Consider the following 20,182-nt stretch of genomic DNA (forward strand, 5'->3'; position numbering starts at 1 on the left):
TGATGAAGCCCAGGGTTTGGCCACCCTCTTGTCCAAAACTCACAAATTTTTATATTGCATTAAATTCCATATTCAACCCATGGGGTTGTAGTGTATTCAATTGGTGAATCCACCACAACTCCCTTCTATGTTAAAGTCTCAACCGGTCTCCTCTCTGGGGTATTGGTACATGATCAATAATACAAAATCTCAGGTCCTTTTCTGTATGTCTTAAATCTGAAAAGTGTTTGGACACTGGCAGGCCCATTGTTTTCTTTCTAATGCTGTAACGGTGATTATTAATCCTCGTTTTTAAGCTCCACGTTGTTTGTCCAACATATAGTAGTCCACATGGGCAACTTAACACGTAAATCACCCATGTGGAGTCACATGTTAAATAATTCGGAATATACGAACGTCTAGTCTGCGGATGGATAAAATTTGGGCCTTTCATAATTAACGAACAATTGACACGAGGGACATGGGTATGAACCCTTTCTCCTTGTGCCAATGTATGTCTGACATGGTTTCTTATCTTTGTTGATAATTGGGCTCGCTAGTCTATCTCTTACATTTTTACATCTCTTGTAAGACATTAAAGGTTTGGAACAGAATTCTTCAATGTTGGGAAAACTACGCTGCAAAATATACCAATGTTTATATAATATATTTGCAATATCCTTGCTTTTAGTATTGTTAGATGTAAAAGGAATTATTTTGTTAGTCTGTTTAACTTTTTTCTGTAGTGATGTCTCTCTGTCAATGGCTTCTACCGTTTTTCTATGTCTCTCCACCACTGTTTTTGGGTAACCTCTCTCTATAAATTATCATTTTGTCTAAGGATGTTTGAAGATCTAAAGGATCTTCTACTACCCTCCTCACCCGTAGCATCTGACTAAATGGTAGGGAGGAAATCCTTTTCCTGGGATGGTGACTGGAGGGATGCAACAATGTGTTTTTATCAGTTGGTTTGGTAAAAAGTTTAGTTTGTAATGTTGTGCCTACTTTAGTGATTGTCACATCCAAAAAATTAACCTCTGTAAAGGAGTAGGACATGGTGAATTTTATGTTGGGGTCTATATTATCCAGAAATAAATGAAAATTTCTCAACTCATGTTCATTGCCTGTCCACAAAAAGACGTCCTCTATAAATCGACACCACCTCAGACAATGTCTGAAGTGGTGCGATGAATAGATGACGCCTTCTTCTAGCCCTGCCACAAATAGATTTGCATACATAGGGGCTACATTTGTCCCCATGGCGGTCCCGACAATTTGTAAATAAAATTTGTCTTCAAATAAAAAAGTTATGCAAAATGAATTCTAATAATTGTAAAAGAAAATTTTGGGCCGCCATGGGGATTTCTGAACCCGCAAAAGCTCTTTTAACTGCTGCTACACCTCTATCATTACTGATAGAGGTATAAAGGCTTGAAATATCCAAAGGTGCCAAAATAGTGTGTTCTGAAACAGGAATATTTTTAAGTTTAGACAGGAAATCACTTGTGTCTTGAATGTAGGAGGCAGTGTTAAAAACAAAAGGTCTCAATATTTTATCGAGCAGAATGGAAGCATTACTAAGTAGGGAATTTCTCCCGGACACAATGGGCCTGCCTGGGGATTATTGAGGGACTTGTGGATTTTTGGTAGTATGTATATTACCAGTGTAACGGGATATTTTGCCACCAAAAATTCTTTCAGGCCTTCATCAATGAGGTTATCGGCAAATCCTTTTTCCACAATTGTCACTAGTTTTGTCATAATTTCTTTTTTTGGGTCATGATCCAACTCCATGTATGTCTGTCCATCCCTCAATTGCCTATAAATCTCATTTTTGTATTTGGATGTGTCCATAGCCACAACCCCACCCCCTTTATCTGCAGGTTTTATGGTAAGGTCGTGTTTACGGACAAGAGCATCCAATGCTTGCTTTTCACCAAGGGTCAAATTCTGAAATGTAAAACCACCAACATTAGTTTTCAAGTCATCTATGTCTTTTCTCACAAGAGAAATAAATGTCTCAAGAGGATGGGATGCAATTGCGGGATTAAATGTACTTTTGTTATATAAATCAAAATCTTTTATATGTTACATACAATTGCTATCCCCTCATGTCAATCTCACGGTCATTAAACCACACTTTCAATTTTAACCTTGTGAAGAAAGCTTGAAGATCACACTCTAAGTCAAACCAGTTAGTATTAGACACCGGGCAAACAGAGAGACCCTTAGACAATAAAGATGTTTCTATATCAGACAAAGTATATGATGAGATATTTACCACAATATTTAAGTCCTTTTCTTGGCTACAGGTGTACGTTGGTTCCCCTGTTTGTGCTCTCTGGCTTCTTGTTTTTCCTGTGTCGCCTTCTCCCACCTCTTCTGGTGGGTTTCTGATGGGAGGGTTGGAAGCTTCCGGTGTACCTAAAAAAAAAAAAAAAAAAATCATTAGTGGGTGGTACAGCATTAGTCAATTGTATTTGTTCTCATTTTTCTACCACGGCGCACACAATTTTGGGCATTATCGGTATCGGCAATTACCGCGACCGCCCCCCTCTCGACCCACCGCGTCGCACACCGCACCGCCCCGGCCCCATTGCCTCCCCCATCCCTGGTTTTATAATTACCTGTTCCCGGTGTCCATGCTACTTCTGGCTTCTGCTGCGTCCTGCGTTACGCTGTGCGCAATGACGAGTGACACGACTTGACGTCACCGTCAGAGCGCACAGTGACAGCTCAGGAGGACGCCATCGGAGCCAGATGTAGAGTGGACCCCGGGAACAGGTAATTATAATACCGGGGATGGGGAGGCAATGGGGCGGTGCAGTGGGGGGTGCGACGCGGCGCCGTGCGGTGGGGCGGTAGGGGGCGCGGAGCGCTGCAGCGGTGGGGGGGGGGGGTGGTGGCGGTGATAGGACTCGGGACCCCCGGACAGGCAGGGGGAGAGAAGCGGGTGGCGGCGGCGGCGGTCTATGTCACCGCAAAAGCCACTGCAGTTCATTGTTTTAAAGCGCCCGCTTTAAATCAATGATCTGCAGCAGTGTCTCGGGGGGATAAATAGCCGATAACTTGTACCGGAATATCTGTATAAGTTATCGGCCCTAACCTCCACCGATTATCGGTATCGGCCCTAAAAAAACCGATATCGGTCGATCCCTAATATATATTATAATGTATTCCCCCGGTCAGAGGTTCGGTCATCCGGTCTGGTGTTCTTCCTACTTCCGTCTCACACTGTGCTCAGCCTATCACCAGCCGCAGCGACATCCCATCTCAGCCAGTGATGGGCTGAGGGCAGTGTGACGATCCATGAAGGCTGGACCGAAGGACTGAACAGCTGTAGCGGCGCTACGGGGAATGCAGTAATGTGTTTAAAGTTTTATTTTCCTTTGTAGCCCGGCCACAATGGAGTGGAAATTCTTTTCAGTACACTACTCCTTTAAGACTTAAAGTCTGATGTAGTATTAGGTCAAATTTGTGCAGAAATAAAAAAATTCTTAAGGGTTCACAAACTTCCAAGCACCACCTTAGTTGAATTTTCTCATGTAAGTCTGGCTGTGTGAAGGCAAAAACATTGTCTGAACAATGGATTAAACTAAATTTGGAATAAGCCTGTGTGCTCAATCTGTTTAGTGGCCAAGAACTACCAAATGGACTGGTTATCTAGGTCACTGTAACTAAGTTTATATAAGTAGACAGCTACATCAAAATGGGTCTATTTTTTAAGTTACAAAAATAGAAATAAAAACCATACCAAAATATTATATTATAATTCACTAATGTACTCATATAGCCAAAAATAAATCTACAATTCAAAAATTACAATGCAACAATAATGGTTGTCCCAAACTTAGTTTCAAAGCTAATACAAATACTAGAAACTGGTCAAACATGTTATTAAAAAAAATTCTATTTTCATATTCAATAGAAAACTCCTATTCAATAGAATCCCTTTAACATTTCTGAGAGATTTCTAGTGTTTCCACTAGCTTTGCGACTACATTTGGGACAACTATCATCATCCCCATCATTGTTGCACAATAATTTAAGACTGATTTAGAATTATTTTTGGCTATATAAGTACATTAATATGTCTAGTGTAATTTTATTTATTTATATATATTATAATATAATTTGTTTTAGTTTTTATTCTTTGTTTTAGTCTTTTTCTCTCTCTCGCTGTCAGTATTGCTCTTGCTATCTCGCTCTCTCGCGCTCTCTCTCGCTCTTATGTTGCATTTGGTGATCATTTCCTTTGTTGTCTTTTCTGCTCCCACACAGCTGCTGTCTACCAAGTTACCGTATTGCAGAGAGAACGTCTGTCTCGCCTATGGTCTAGAGTGGTCAGTCTATGCTGTGGGATCACAGGCACATGTGTCTTTCCTTGATCCACGGCAGCCGCCAGAGAATGCCAAGTCTGTGTACTGCAGGGAGCAAGGCAGTGGTGAGTCTGTGGGTATCCTGCTGGGTTTAAATAAATAAAATAAAGTGCCCTTAGTATTCCGCCATATAAAGCAACATTTCCTACTGAAAAGTGGCCTATGCTTAGGGTAACTGTCGGCATACTGGATATATTGAGGTCTGTAGACTGACCATAGTCTAATAGTTATTACATTTGGTCCATTTCAAAGCATTTTTTTCATGGGACCCAAAAGTGCAGCCACCTGCGTTTTAAAAATCCTGCAAACCAGTATATGCTTGGAAATGGACTAAACATAGTTACTCAGAAGAGAAAAAATCCAGCGCTTCCGTGAAGTGGATAAAATCACGTCTTCAATTCTTTAAAAGCAGGTCACAAACATGTACCAATGCAGCATAGCTCAGCAAGCCTGCAACAAGCAGCTATGCTGCATTGGTAAATGTTTGTAACCTGCTTTTAAAGAATTGAATAAAGACGTGATTTTATCCACTTCCCGCAAGCGCTGGATTTTTCTCTTCTGACTGCTATTTGGTTCCACTGCACAGTGGTAATCCTTGGGCACCGAATACTTCCAGGTTAGTGTGAGCTGATCATTTTTGTTTGTGAAACATAGTCTCTGGTAGAACTAATTTATACAGACTTTGGCTGTCCAGGCATGCTGGGGATCGTAGTTTCTCCACAGCTGGAGATAGTGCGTCGCCTACAAAAAATCAAAGTGAACAAATTAGGGATCGACCGATTATCGGTATGGCCGATAATATCGGTCGATAATCACGATTTTGGGCATTATCGGTATCGGCAATTACCTTGCCGATAATGCACCGCCCCCACCGCACCGCGAACGCCCCAACAACTGCACCCCCCACGGACCCGCCTCATCGCGACCGCCCCCCCGACCCACCGCGTCGCACCACCCACCGTAGTGCTGGGCGGTATACCGGTATGATTTTTGCCCATTCCGCTATACCGGTAAACTTACCCGTAATGGGGGGTGGTCCGGGCCATCCATCCTACCTTCCTGTAGTGTCCGGCGCCATTCCGGGTGGAGGGTGCACCGGTACGGGCTGTCCTTCTCCGGGGGTCCTCTTCTCCACTCCGGGCAGGCTCCGGCCTAGTACGCTGCATAGACGCCACTACGCCGTGACGTCAGGTGCGTCGCTGCGCATGGGCGTCTATGCAGCGTACTAGGCCGGAGCCTGCCCGGAGTGGAGAAGAGGACCCCCGGAGAAGGACAGCCCGGACCGTGCACCCTCCACCCGGAATGCCGCCGGACACTACAGGAAGGAAGGATGGATGGCCCGGACCACCCTGACAGGTAGGTGGAGAGAAGCGGGTGGCGGCGGTGGCCTATGGCACCGCAAAAGCTACTGCAGTGCATTGATTTAAAGCGCCCACTTTAAATCGATGACCTGCAGCGGTGTCGAGGGGGATAAATAGCCGATAACTTATACCGGAATATCGGTATAAGTTATCGGCTATCGTCCCTAACCTCCACAAATTATCGGTATCGGCCCTAAAAAAAACGATATCGGTCGATCCCTAGAACAAATCCCCACGTCCAGATGGCATTCGCCCCCGTGGATTTAAATAATGTAATAGACCTCTATTTTTAATATTCAAGGACTCTATAGTGACTGGGTCTGTCCTCGGGACTGGTGCGTGACAAATGTGGTGCCAATATTAAAAACGGGTCAAAAGGTGACCCCGGGAATTATAGGCCTGTTAGAAAACCCTCAAACAATTTACATACAATGGAGGTTAAACTAAGAGATGCTATTTTGGAGTATCTTGATAAAAATAAATGTATGACTTCATATCAGCATGGCTTTATGAGGGATCGGTCCTGTCAAACTAACCTGATCAGCTTTTATGAGGAGGTGAGCTTCAGACTGGACCAGGGGGAATCAGTGGATGTCGTATATCATGATTTTTCCAAAGCCGTTGATACGGTGCCACATAAAAGATTGGTGCAAAAAATGAGAAGGATTGGGCTGGGGGGAAATGTGTGCAAGTGGGTAAGTAATTGGCTCAGTAATAGAAAACAGAGGGTGGTTATAAATGGTACTTAGGCTGGGTTCACATCACGTTTTCTCCCATACGGGAGCGCATATGGCAGGGGGGATCTAAAACCTTGCGCTTCCATATGCCTTTCTATGCGCTCCCGTATGTAATTCATTTCAATGAGCCTGCCGGAGTGCAACGTTCGGTCTAGTCGGCTCATTTTTGCTCCATATGGGCTTTTACAACCGGACCTAAAACCACGGTTGACCAGTTTTAGGTCCGGGGAAAAAGCGCATACAGCGCAAAAATGAGCCAACCGAACGTTTCACTCCGGCAGGCTCACTGAAATGAATTACGGGAGCGCAAGGTTTTAGCTCCCCCTGCCGTATGCGCTCCCGTATGGGAGAAAACGTGATGTGAACCAGCCCTCATTCTGATTGGGTGACTGTTACTAGTGGGGTACCACAGGGTTCAGTCTTGGGTCCAATTCTATTTAATATATTTATTAATGACCTTGTAGAGGGGTTGAATAGTAAAGTAAAGCAATTTTTGCAGATGATACTAAACTCTGTAAAGTGGTCAACACAATAGAGGACAGTGCACTGTTACATATAAATCTAGATAGGTTGGAGGTTTGGGCTGGGAAGTGGCAGATGAGGTTCAACACAAAATCCAGGCTGGGATTATGTACTAAATGGGAGCACACTTAGGATGACTGAAATGGAAAACGATTTAAGGAAATAATTCTTCCAATGTACAAATCACTAGTCAGACCACACATAGAATACTGTGTACAGTACTGGGCACCAGATATAGGGGAGCTGGAGAGGGTTCAAAGACTGGCAACCAGAGTAATACGGGGAATGGGAAGACTACAGTACCCAGAAAGATTATCAGAATTAGGGTTTAGTTTAGAAAAGGGGCGACCTAATAACTATGTATAAATATATCAGGGGACCTTACAGAGATCTCTCCCATGATCTATTTATACCCAGTCTCTATACTGTCACTATAACAAGGAGGCATCCTCTACGTCTTAAGTAAAGAAGGTTTCTACACCAGCACAGACGGGGGTTCTTTACTGTAAGAGCAGTGAGACTATGGAATTCTCTCCCGGAGGAGGTGGTCATGGTGAACTCTGTAATAGAGTTCAAAAAGGGGCTGGATGCATTTTTGGAGAGTAATAACATCGCTGGTTATGGTTTATAGATTTATAGGGACAGAGCATTGATCCAGGGATATATTCTGACTGCCATATCTGGAGTCGGGAAGGAATTTTTACCTATAGCATATGAGGGTTTTTTTTTTTTTGCCTTCCTCTGGGTCAACTCAGTAGGGACTCATTAGGGATATGGGTTGAACTTGATGAACTCTGGTCTTTTTTCAACCTTATGAACTATGTTACTGGCTTAGCACCTCTCTGATCAGTTGTCATCAAAGGTACCACAAGTCAAAATTTGATTTAATTTCCATTCAGTAATGCTGGAGGTTCTCCATTTCACAGATCTGTGATCTCTGCTCTGCCAGAAGCAGCTATTAACCAAATATATTCTATGTATCTGCAGACCCAAACACTTTCTGCCATTACTTATTGTGTGTGTTTGTGTGCAGGTATTCGCTCTGTGAGCTTCTATGAGCATATTATCACAGTGGGGACTGGTCAGGGCTCACTCCTGTTTTATGACATCCGGGCACAGAGGTTTTTGGATGATTTCACTGGCTATTTAAGTGGCTCAAAGTCCAAAGGAGAGGCTCTCAAATTGACGACTGGGAAAGGTTGGCTGGTGAGTACAAAGAAAAAGAAATGGGTGCACAAATAGGGAGGCATAGTGTGCCAATGGAGTTATAACCCATAAAAAAACAAGATCCACAACATACTGTGAGATATCACCCTTAGGCTATGTTCATACTACAGAATTTACATGTTTCCGCTCAGAAACTATTCTGCCAAGTTGGCGGCAGATTTTTTGCAGTTTTGCTGATTCTGTGCAGAATGTGCATGTAATTCGTGCTGAATTTATGCTGAATTTCTTGTGCTTTAATACACAGATTAGGCACACAGTCCTATCCACATCACCACAATATTAACTTCATGTGGCAGAATTTCAAAGTTGAATTTTTCCACCGGATTCTGCACGGAAATTCTCCCATGTGAACATACCCTTACCTGAAGAAGTTGTGCTTAACTGGGCACAACACATTAAAAGGGAGCCTGCCACTTATTTAATGCTGGCCAGCATGAAACAAGTGCAGGGAGTGGGATCCCAGTACACTATGATTTACTCTGAAATGCTCAGGAAAAAGAATTTTGTGTGATGCACAAAAACTTCAGTGATGAAACATTAGTTATTTTCTTTTGTTTAAACCTTGGGGGGATCTTGTCTGGAGCGCAAACTGCCAAAATGCTTCATTATTGAAGATTTTGTGCATCACATATAATTATTTTTCTTGCATATAGTGTGGGGCCCTGTGCACACTGACATATATGCTTTTGCCGCGCAGATTGCCAAGCCGTAAGGGTTTTTTATTTTATTTTATTTTTTTTGCAGTTTACGCTCGAGATATGAACCTTCTAAGGTTTAAACAAAAGAAAATAATGTTTCATCATTGAAGTTTTTATGCAGGAAAAATAACTTTGTGTGATGCACAAAGTTACGAAGTGTTAGGTACTGTGCACATTGACATATATGTATAATGCAACATCAAGAATATTTATGAAACTGAACTAAAAGTAATAAAATATGTCTGCTTATTTGTGAATGTGCACAGGATTATTTCTCCATATTTAATCCTGCATATGACTATTTTGTTGTACCTGTCTTTGTGACAAAGTATTATATTAGAAAAAAAATTAGATTTTTTAACTCACATTTGGTAGTCCCTCCCTCCGAGTCGTGGATAAAGAGGGGAGGACGAGCACAGGTGTTATGGTGATCGAGAGCGCGCATGCGCTTGAAACGTGTCAATTTTCAGTGTATCAATGGTTAGGAGGTGTGCACTAAGTGCTTGCTTGCAAGATTATCATGTTTTTGTATTTCAAATAAACTTGGATGTTTTACTGCCTTTTTAGATGTGCCTGCTCAGAGTGGCAATATGCCGCTACGAGCAGACACACTGAAGCGAGTTGCTGGCGTACTTGCACACATCGCGGCCGCTCACCCTGCTCCATGAGCTAGGCCAAGAGCTGCCGCGATGTAAGAGTACAGTGGTCCCTCAAGTTACAATATTAATTGGTTCTGGGACGACCATTGTATGTTGAAATCATTGTATGTTGAGACCATAACTCTATGGAAACCTGGTAATCGGTTTTAAAGGCACCAAAATGTCATCCAAAAATAGGAAAAAAGTGAGAATTGAAGAAAAATAAGTAGATAACTAATACAGATAAAGCAATTCCTTACATATAAAAGTAGGAAAGATCTGCTGGGAGCTGTAAATCGCTGTGTATGTCAGTGTTTTGCAACAGCTGGGGGCACCCTGCTTGGGAAACACTGGTCTTTATAGAGGACAGGAGCTTCTTCAGGGTCCTGTACAGTACACACAGTGTCCAAAAAAAGTAATGGAGCTGCCCTCACCTGGTGTCCAAAGTAGCAGCTAACCCTGGTACAGGTAAAGTGTACAGAACATGTAATACCTCCCTTTACTGTAGGGGGCACTACCAAACACCAATCAGTGCACACGCTTCAGTAATACAGGGGTTTTACCAGTAAATGCCCATTTTGATTGGTCGGTCCTTCCGACCATTGACATGTTTCACAGATCTAGACTGTCTGTAGCATTGTATGTTGAGTCTGGTTTCAACTTACGATGGTCCAGAAAAGACCATTTAATGTTGAAACTATTGTATGTTGAGGCCATTGTAAGTTGAGGGATCACTGTATACTGCGCATGCGCGCGGCGACTTGAACATTGCAGTGTGTCTCCAGTAGTGAATGTATACACCAATTATTGCTACACCTGTAGGAGGTTTCTGTTTTTATTAAACATTGTAATATAGAATCAGTCCCACAAGGGTTACTTTTGGCGTTTTCCTGTCTCCTCAGAACCACAATGACATGTGGAGGAATTACTTCTCCGATATCGACTGCTGCCCCAATGCTGTTTACACCCACTGCTACGACTCGTCCGGAACAAAACTCTTTGTGGCAGGCGGTCCTTTGCCAACGGGTCTCCATGGAAACTACGCCGGGCTGTGGAGCTAAGGAAGAGACCCAAGATGAGGTGGCGCAGTCTGTCGTTAACCCTTTTTCTCCAAATGTGCAATGCAGAAGAAGACCCTCTAGCAGTCACTAAATTATGTCCGCTGCTTTTTTTTCTTTCTGTCCACGTTTTTATTTTTAGTAAAATTCAATGCTTCTTTCATTGACATTCACCAGCCAATCCTGTCAAGAATATTTTTTAAAACCTTTTTTATCGTTCCTTCTCCATTGTTAAACTTTTTAAAGATAGAGTTTCTCTTATGGGGGTCCACGAATCACAAGATGTGTACCCCTGAAAAAAGTTATGTCATTATTTTTCTGAACAGTCTCAGAACGTGGCCAATTTGCAGAGCCTTCCTAACTTTTTTTTTTTTTTTTTTTTTTTTTATAATAAATGTGTATTTTAAGCACTCTGTTTATCTCCACCTCCTCCTGAAATCATGGATGTTATTGCGCCCATTCCAACAGAGAGACTCGTATGCGGCTACTTAACTTGCACGCTCTTGGGTTCTGTGGGACTTCAGATGTAATCGGCTTTGGACAGATACATGTAATAATTTGGTGGACCATTTCAGATTTTCTGTGAAAATCTGTGGAGATATTAGTGTGTGTGTGTACGTGTGTGCGAGTGTGTGAAGGGTACTTTTGTGTCAAGTACAAAGCATTTACAATAATCAGAACGTCATTAACATAATGCATACAAAAAAGCTTTATTCATTAGGTCCTGATTGTGGGGCTTGTTTTATCATCTATTATAATTTTTTTTTTTTTTTTTTTTTTTTAAGTGTAAAAGATTCTAACAAAACTGTATATTGAGAGGATCGGACAATAAATTGTAGCAGAAACGGATTGCCTGTGGTTTTTTGGTTGACCCTAAATGAAGAATAATGCTATTTTGTTTGTATGCCACAAAGTGTTTGGTGTCCAAAAAAGACCTATTTCCGAGGCCTATTTTGGCTTTAAGGGCCATTTGACCTGTCTCACTTTAAGAGCTATTAACTTTGGGATGCTTTAACTTATCCTGGTGATTCTGATTTGTTTTTTTTTGTTTGTTTTTTTTTGACACATTTGTACCTTTTTTTTTTTCTTATAAGTGGTAAGATTTAGTCAATAACTTCAGCTAAAAATATTTGTAAATTACTTTGATTTAAAAAATCTTAATCCTTCCAGTACTTATCAGCTGCTGTATGCTCCACAGGAATTTGTATAGGTCTTTCTAGTCTGACCACTCTGCCAAGACCTCTGTCCATGTCAGCAACTGTCCAGAGCAGGAGCAAATCTCCATAGCAAACTGCTCTGGACAGTTCATGACATGGACAGAGCTGTCAACAGAGAGCACTGTGGTCAGACTCTGAAGAACTACACCACTTCCAGCAGCTAAGTAGTACTGGAAGGCCTAAAGCATACCTGTCATATCACACACAAGTTTTTGTTATTCAGAACCTAATCCTGATTGTGTGTATATATACAAAAACATTTTTATGAAATATATTAGAAAGGTTAATGTTTTGCCAAGATGTACAATATATTAGGGATCAACCGATTATCGGTTTGGCCGATATTATCGGCCGATATTCACGATTTTGGACATTATCGGTATCAGCAATTACCATGCCGATAATGCCCCGCCTCCCCGGCCAGAGACCGCCGACACCGCCCCCCCATTGCCTACCCCATCCCTGGTTTTATAATTACGGGGGCCCAGGGTCTGTGCTACTTCTAGCTCCTGCAACGTCCTGTGCTATTTCTGTGCTCCATGACGAGTGACTTCCTCAACGCGACATCACAGTCAGTGCGCACAGTGACAGCTCAGGACACCGCCGGAGCCAGAAGTAGTGCGGACCTCGGGAACAGGCAATTATAAAATGGGGGGGTGTCGATGATGGTTGGACTAGGGAGGACCCCAGGACAGGCAGGGGGAGAAAAGCGGGCGGCGGTCTCTGGCCTCACAAAAGCCGCTGCAGTTCATTGATTTAAAGCGCCCGCTTTAAATCATTGATCTGTAGCGGCTTCTGGTGGGGTGTGCGGGGGGGTGGAATAGCCGATAACTTATACCGGAATATCGGTATAAGTTATCGGCTATCGGCCCTAAAAAAAAAAATCTATATCTGTCGATCCCTACAATATATAAAAGGTTTTTGAATCTGAGATTGCCCATTTAAGATTTTTTAACCCCTTAAAGACCAAGCCCATTTTTAGCCTTCATGCCCCTCCTATAGACATGAATGGATGGAGGGAGCGAGGCTTGACCTCACATCTGTGTTGCACAGAGATTGGACCGAACCCCTCAATCAGAGATTTTATCCCCTATTCTTTGGGTGGAATACCCCTTTAAGGACCAGGTAAATTTTTGTTTTTGCACTTTCGTTTTTTCCTACAGACCCATATAAGGGCTTATTTGTGGGTTGAAATAAAAAAAAAAATACATGCATATGGATCATTTTTTGCGCTATGGTCTCTAGTTCTTATCGGTATCCTTTTTTGTTTTGATGGGACTATTTGATCGCTTAAAATTTTTTATGGTATATGAAGTGACCAAAAATGCTCAATTTTTGACTTTGCGTGTACTCTATCGACAGTGAGATTTAACTAACCTTGTATTTTTATAGTTTGGACATTTTACACACATGACAGACATTATTTTATTTAAAAAAAAATGGGAAAAGGGGGGCGATTCAAACTTTTATTAGGAAAGGTGTTAATTTACTTTTATTAACTTCAGTTTCATACACTGTTTAATGCTGAGCTTTGGCTCAGCATTGATGATTATTGGTGCTCAGCTGCTCTAGCCTGCCATGGCTGGCTGCAGCAGGACAGATCAGACGGTGAGAAAGCAGGTAAGGGCCCTCCCGCCTTCCACTTAGCTGATCGAACCCACAATTTCACTGCAGATGTCCTGGTCAGGGAGATTCCACATTTAGACGCCGCAATCAACTTTGATTGTGGCGTCTAAAGGGTTAATACTGGGGATCAGGCCGTTCAGGGTTATCCGGCATTAATCGTGGGTCCTGGCAACTGGGACCCACTGGGTATGAAGTGCTCTCAGCTAGCGAACGTGCTTTAAACTGCAGGACAAGGGCATACAGGTACACCCTTGTCCTTAAGAGGTTAAATAGAAGACATTTACAAATCTGTATAATGTTCTTTTAACCAATTCATTTGAAAACCTTTTTTGGCATTCCACTTTTACCCTTTAGGAAAGTGGAGGTGAAATTGAAGAGAAACCAGCTTCTTGACCCGCACTAAACCCAATATACTAAAGGGGGTACTTGCATTAATCGCTGTAGTAATTTCAAAGTTTGGGTGTTTATTCTTTCCTTCCTTTTGCGCTGCTGTGCGAAATGTAGGCGGGAAACCTGCTCGCCCAGCTCCCCTGCCTCCTCATATTTGCATATTAATCACAGGGGCAGGCAGAGACTATTGAGGTCCCTCACCTCCATTGTGCACAGCAGCTCAATAGGAAGGAATAAAGGGACACCCATAACTCTACCACAACTACACAATTAAAGTAATCCCTCTTTTTATAGCTGTTCCCTCACACTATAGCCTAGTATATATCAGTTTATCTTTAACCCCTTAAGGACACAGCCCATTTTGGGTTAAGGACACAGCCAGTTTCATTTTTGCCAGTTTTAGTTTTTTCCTCCTTGCCTTCTAAAGATCCTAACTTTTTAAATATTTTTTTTCCATTCGCAGACCCATACGAGGGCATGTTTTTTCCGTGACCAATTGTACTTTGTAAGAACACATTATTTTACCATAAAATGTACAGCGTAACCAAAAAAATTATTTTGTGGGGAAAGTGGAAAGAAAAATGCTATTTTTCGTCAATATGCTTAAGATACCCATGTTTACATAATTGGTACCCATCTTTTAATTATTGTACAACTTTTTTAAAAAGCTAACTTTTTAAACTTAGTATGTTTTAAATCACCCTATTGTGACCCCTTTAGCGCTCTCATTTTTCCATATACAAGGCTGTATGAGGGCTAATTTTTTGTGCCATGGTCTGTAGTTTTTATCGGTACCACTTTTGCGTATATGTGACTTTTTGATCAAGTTTTATTTTTCTGGGCTGTGATGTGGCCAAAAAGCTATTTTTTTTTTTTTTTTTACGTTTTAAGTCATTCACCATACAGGATCATTAACATTATATTTTGATAGTTTGGACATTTACGCCCGCGCCGATACTAAATATAAAAAAAATTATTTATTTTACGCTTCTCATTAGTAAAATGTGGAAAAGGGCGAATTACATTTTTTGGGGGAGGGGCTTTTTCACATTTAAAATTTTTTTTTTACACTTTTTATGCCACCATTTGGGAATATTTATAGCATGAATATTATCGGCAATCTACTGGAAGGCAGACCAGAGAAGAAGACGCTGGGAGGACTGATGGAAGCGGTAAGGGGTGTTTGATTGTTCAGGCCCCCAGTTGAATATGTCAGGAGAAGCTCAGGGTTGGTGTGCTTCACTTTCTGGTGCTTGTCTCATGCAGCAAAGTGGAGTGAATCGCATAACTGTGGGCTTCTCCCTGCTCGTTTAAAGATTTGGGGGGGGGGGGGGGGTGTGGGGGTCTGAATACTCAGACCTTGAACAAAGCTTTTAAAGGGGTACTCTGAAAATTATATGTATATATTTATTTATTTTTTAAATCAACTGGTGCCAGAAAGTTAAACAGGTTAAAAATACCAAAGTCAAGAATTGTGTATTTTTGGTTGCTTCACATACCCTGAAAAAGTGATAAAAAGCTATCTAAAAGTCTCATCAAAACAAAAATGGTATCCATAAAAACTAAAGACCATTGCACATTATACAGCCCGGTTTATGGAAAAATAAGAGTTGTAGGGGTCAGTAGAGAACAATTTTAAGCATTCAAATTATTGTACAAAAAGGTATCAATTTTTTAAAAGTAGTAAAATAAAACAACCCATATAAATTGGGATGGACAGGGAGATCCGCCCACTGACTCCAATCTCCAACAGCAACAGACAAAAAGAAAGGTAGTCCAGCGATAGTCTTCAGTTTATTAAGGAACTTCTAAAAGTCACAAGTGACTACCGGAATAAAATAAAAAAAACTTGCAAGGAGTGGATATTGATGCGTACATATATGTATGTTTTTTTTTGTTTTTTTTTTCCCCCCTCCACTGAGGTAAACTAGCCTTTTAGGACTATGGTTGTATTCACCCTATGCCTTTTTTTTTTTATTTTTTTTGCTTCAAATCTGCAAAACGTGTCAATATTGCACTCTCCTTGCAAGTTTTGATTTTTATCCTGGTAGTTACTTTTAGAAGTAAGTTTATGTGACTTAGAAGTTCCTAAATAAATTGCTGGCCTACCTTTCGTTTTGTCCATACAATTACAGTGATACCCAATTTATATGAACCTACAGAATAAAATAAGATTAAAAAAATGTTTAATTTTGCTGTAGATTTGGTGGTAAAATCAGTGATGTCCTTTAAAAAGTACAGGTGGTGACACAAAAAACATATGGGTCTATAAGTAAACAATTTAAAGAGTTATGGCTAATAGAAGGTTAGGAGGAAAAAACGAAACCTCCCTCCATAAATAGGGGATAGGTAAAATTTGTCTGCAGTACCCCTTTAAGGGATTAAAGGTTTTTGTTTTTTTATTAAGGAGCCGAGGTACGCGTTCCCAAATCACCCAAGTGCAAGTGTTCACACAAAAAAAAACTTCGCCTCCGGCCCAAAAGGCACCTGCAAGGTTCCAGGTACGATGTCCCCTTTCGCCAAAGCTACTCAGGGACTGAAAAGTGTTCCTGGCTAACAACTAGGCTTTAACCAAGTTGCAACCGAGGAACCTGTAAAACCAGTTTGGCATTCCTCTGTGCTCTTTCCTGTCTGATAGTACTCCTTTGTGCTTTCTTCTCTGTGCTCTCTTCAGTCTTCTAGGATAGGAGTCCTATCAGACAGGACGTGAAAAATGGAGAAAATACGGTCTTAGAGGCGCTGCGCACAAACGTGGTCACAAATGGGAGGACTCGAGCCAGCACAGGACAATAAATATTTTTATTGGATACAATGGACGACGCGTTTCAGCACACAGTGCCTTCCTCAGGTCCAAACATACAGTGCAATTTCAGGGGTGGATCAGATGCAAGATTGCACTGTGGGGAGGAGGGAAAAAGGTAAATGTGGAGAATATGGGGATAAGGCTGTGTATAGCCAGAATAAAGGAGGGAGAGGTACCTTGTGGGGTTCCTGTGTTGAGCAGTGCTGGCGTGGGTCCCTGCTCAACACAGGAACCCCACAAGGTACCTCTCCCTCCTTTCTTCTGGCTATACACAGCCTTATCCCCATATTCTCCACATTTACCTTTTTCCCTCCTCCCCACAGTGCAATCTTGCATCTGATCCACCCCTGAAATTGCACTGTATGTTTGGACCTGAGGAAGGCACTCTGTGTGCCGAAACGCGTCGTCCATTGTATCCAATAAAAATTTTGTCCTGTGCCGGCTCGAGTCTTCCCATTTGTGACCACGGTTGTGCGCAGCGCCTCTAAGACCGTATTTTCTCCATTTTTCACGTGTTGCTTAAACTGGCCCTTGCGCAAGGGTCCAGTCCCGTTCAGAGTTCAGCAGCCACACCTACCAAAACCATACCCCCACCAGTCCGCTGCAGACATTGGTCCCAGGAACCCTGGGACTAAGGCTTGCCATCAGATCTGGTGAGTATATCAATTAGGTGTGGTGGAGGGTCACACCAAGTCGGTATACGTCAACTAAGGGAGCGCCCCCTGTTTTCTTTTTTTACCTCTTTTCCTACGTCTTCTATCAGACAGGAGAGTGCACAGAGTGCCATCAAACAGAAGAGAGCACAGTGGAGGGCTAGCCCATCCTCACTTACTGGACTATGTCCATGCCTGAGCTTCCGCATGGACAAAGCCATGATGTTCTTATTAGAAACGCTTACCTTTCTGAAGTATATTAGAAAGGTTAATGTTTTGCCAAGAACATATACAAAGTTCTTAAATCTGAGTTCCCATTTGAGGGGTGCTTCGGAGGAAAACATTTTTTATATCAACTGGTGCTAGAAAGTTATACAGATTTGTAAATTACTTCTATTTAAAAATCTTAATCCTTCCAGCTCCTGTATGCTCAAGAGGAAGTTGTGTAGTTCTTTCCAGTCTGACCACAGTTCTCTCTGCTGATACCTCTGTCTGTGTCAGGAAGTGTCCGGAGTAGGTACCCATAGCAAACCTCTCCAGTTCCTGACATGGACAGAGGTGTCCGCAGAGAGCACTGTGGTCAGACAGAAAAGAACTATACAACTTCCTCTGGAGCATACAGCAGGTGATAAGTACTGGAGGGATAAATATATATATATATATATTTTTAATAGAAGTCATTTACAGATCTGTTTAACTTTCTAGCACCAGTTGATTTGAATAAAAAATTTTTTTCCACCAGAGTACCCCTTTAACCCCTTAAGGACCAGACCAATTGTAGCCTTAACCCCTTAAGGATTAAGGGTTTTTCAATTTTTGCACAAAAAACAGTCCTGTATAAGGGATTTTTTTATGGGCTACCAATTTTACTTTGTAATGACATCACTACACCACAAAATCTATGGCGAAACCAAAAAAAAAAAATATTTGTGGGACAAAAAAAATAAATAAAAACCCCGCCATTTTGTAATTTTAAGCGGCTTACGTTTCCACGCAGAGCACTGGTTTTGTTTTACTTCTGTTAATCGGTCGACCCCTATTTTTATCAGTTTGGCCGATGATCACGATTTTGGGCATTATCGGTATCAGCAATTACCTTGCCGATAATGCCCGCACCGCCCCCCCCCCCCCCCCCGACCTGCTGCATCGCACCCCCCACCGCTCCTACCCGGCCCGATTGCCTCCCCCATCCCGGTTTTATGATTACCTGTTCCCGGGGTCCACGCTACTTCTGGCTCCTGCTGCGTCCTGCATTATGCTGTGCGCAATGACGAGACGTCACTGTCAGTGCGCACAGTGACAGCTCAGGTGGACGCCACCGGAGCCAGATGTAGAGTGGACCCCGGGAACAGGTAATTGTAAAACCGGGGATGGGGGAGGCAATGGGGGTGGGGCGGTGCGGCGTTGGGGGGGTGGGTGGCGGCGATAGGACTCAGGACCCCGGGACAGGCAGGGGGAGAGAAGTGGGTGGCGGCGGCGGCGGTCTATGGCACTGCTAAAGCCACTGTAGTTCATTGATTTAAAGCACCCGCTTTAAATCAATGATCTGCAGCGGTGTCGTGGGGGGATAGATAGCCGATAACTTATACCGATATTCCGGTATAAGTTATCGGCCCTAACCTCCACCGATTATCGGTATCTGCCCTAAAAAAAACGATATTGGTCGACCCCTAGTTAAAAACCTATAACTTTGTGCACGAAGATTATATAAAAAATACATTAAAAAGTGTTCTCTTTTGACCCCTATAACTTTTTTATTTATGTATGAGGGCTCATTTTTTGTGCCGTGTAGTTTCTATCGATACCATTTTTGTTTTGATGGGACTTTTTGATTACTTTTTAAACTTTTTTTTTTTTAGGGCATAAAAAAAACGACCAAAAATAAGCAATTTTGGACTTTGGTATTTCTTCACGCCATTGACCATGCAGTTTAATTAACATTATATTTTTATAGTTTGGACATTTACGCACGCAGTGATAGCACATAAGTTGATGTTTATTATTATTTAAAAAAAATTTCTTAATGGGAAAAGAGGTATGATTTAAACTTTTATTAGGGAAGGGGTTCATTCACATTTATTCACTTTTTTTTATTTTTTGACACATATTCTAGTCCCCTTATGGGACTATTACATGCAATCCTGGAATTGCATACACTATTCAATGTCATGCAATAGCATAGCATTGATCAGTGTTATCGGTGCTCGATTGCTCCAGGCTGCTGAGGCCTCCTGGAGCGTCAGATCACCGGTTGGATTGCGAGGAGGCAGGTGAGGGCCCTCCCGCCGTCCTCTTTTTAGATGTCACAATCAACTTGGATTGTGGCATCTAAAGGTTTAACGCTGGGCACCACCACGATTGGCGATATCCGGTATAAGCCATGGGTAGCCGCCGGGACCACCTCGCTATAGTGGGGTCAGCTCATGAGCCCATGTCATAGCAGGGGAACAGTACGACCTGCGTCCTTAAAGGTAATGTGTCACTGGTTTAATTTTTTAATAAATAAAATTTGTTCTATCAAAATAAAGCATTTAATTTATATATTTAGTTTTAGGACAATGTAGTTTTAATGTTATTCAGTAATAAAGTGTGTACTGGGGGCTGCAATGCTGTAGCCTCTTTGTGGTGTGTCACTTCACAACACTTACACAGTTGCTTTATGGCAGGCACAAGGCATAGGAAAGTTAACCTCTTCAGGACAGAGGGCGTATGCATACGCCCTGCATCCTGAGTCCTTAAGGATGTAGGGCGTATGGGTACGGCTGTGGGAAATTTGGTCCCCGCCAGTCGGGTACTGGACCAGGATGTTTGCTGAAATCATTCAGCAGGCATCCCGGCTCATCGCTGGAGGGGGTTCTGCGGAATCTGTAGGCGCTATATAAATAAAATAAATA

General features: G+C 42.2%; 1 protein-coding gene and 1 long non-coding RNA gene across 2 annotated transcripts in view; one reads left to right on the forward strand and one right to left on the reverse strand.

Annotated features, from left to right (window-relative positions):
* DCAF12 (DDB1 and CUL4 associated factor 12) overlaps nt 1-10,979 on the forward strand; it is a 75,896-nt gene extending 64,917 nt beyond the window's left edge. The window contains exons 7-9 of the mRNA XM_056542622.1: nt 4,261-4,423; nt 8,012-8,184; nt 10,444-10,979. Of these exons, the coding sequence (XP_056398597.1) occupies nt 4,261-4,423; nt 8,012-8,184; nt 10,444-10,602 (495 nt within the window). The 3' untranslated portion in view covers nt 10,603-10,979. The remainder of the gene's footprint in view (nt 1-4,260; nt 4,424-8,011; nt 8,185-10,443) is intronic.
* The window catches only part of LOC130293679 (uncharacterized), a 38,977-nt gene that overhangs the window by 661 nt on the left and 18,134 nt on the right, over nt 1-20,182 (reverse strand). The window contains exon 2 of the long non-coding RNA XR_008848262.1: nt 2,261-2,403. This is a non-coding gene — a long non-coding RNA (uncharacterized LOC130293679). The remainder of the gene's footprint in view (nt 1-2,260; nt 2,404-20,182) is intronic.

The sequence above is a fragment of the Hyla sarda genome, chromosome 1, assembly GCF_029499605.1.
Source record: "Hyla sarda isolate aHylSar1 chromosome 1, aHylSar1.hap1, whole genome shotgun sequence".
Lineage (NCBI taxonomy): Eukaryota > Metazoa > Chordata > Amphibia > Anura > Hylidae > Hyla > Hyla sarda.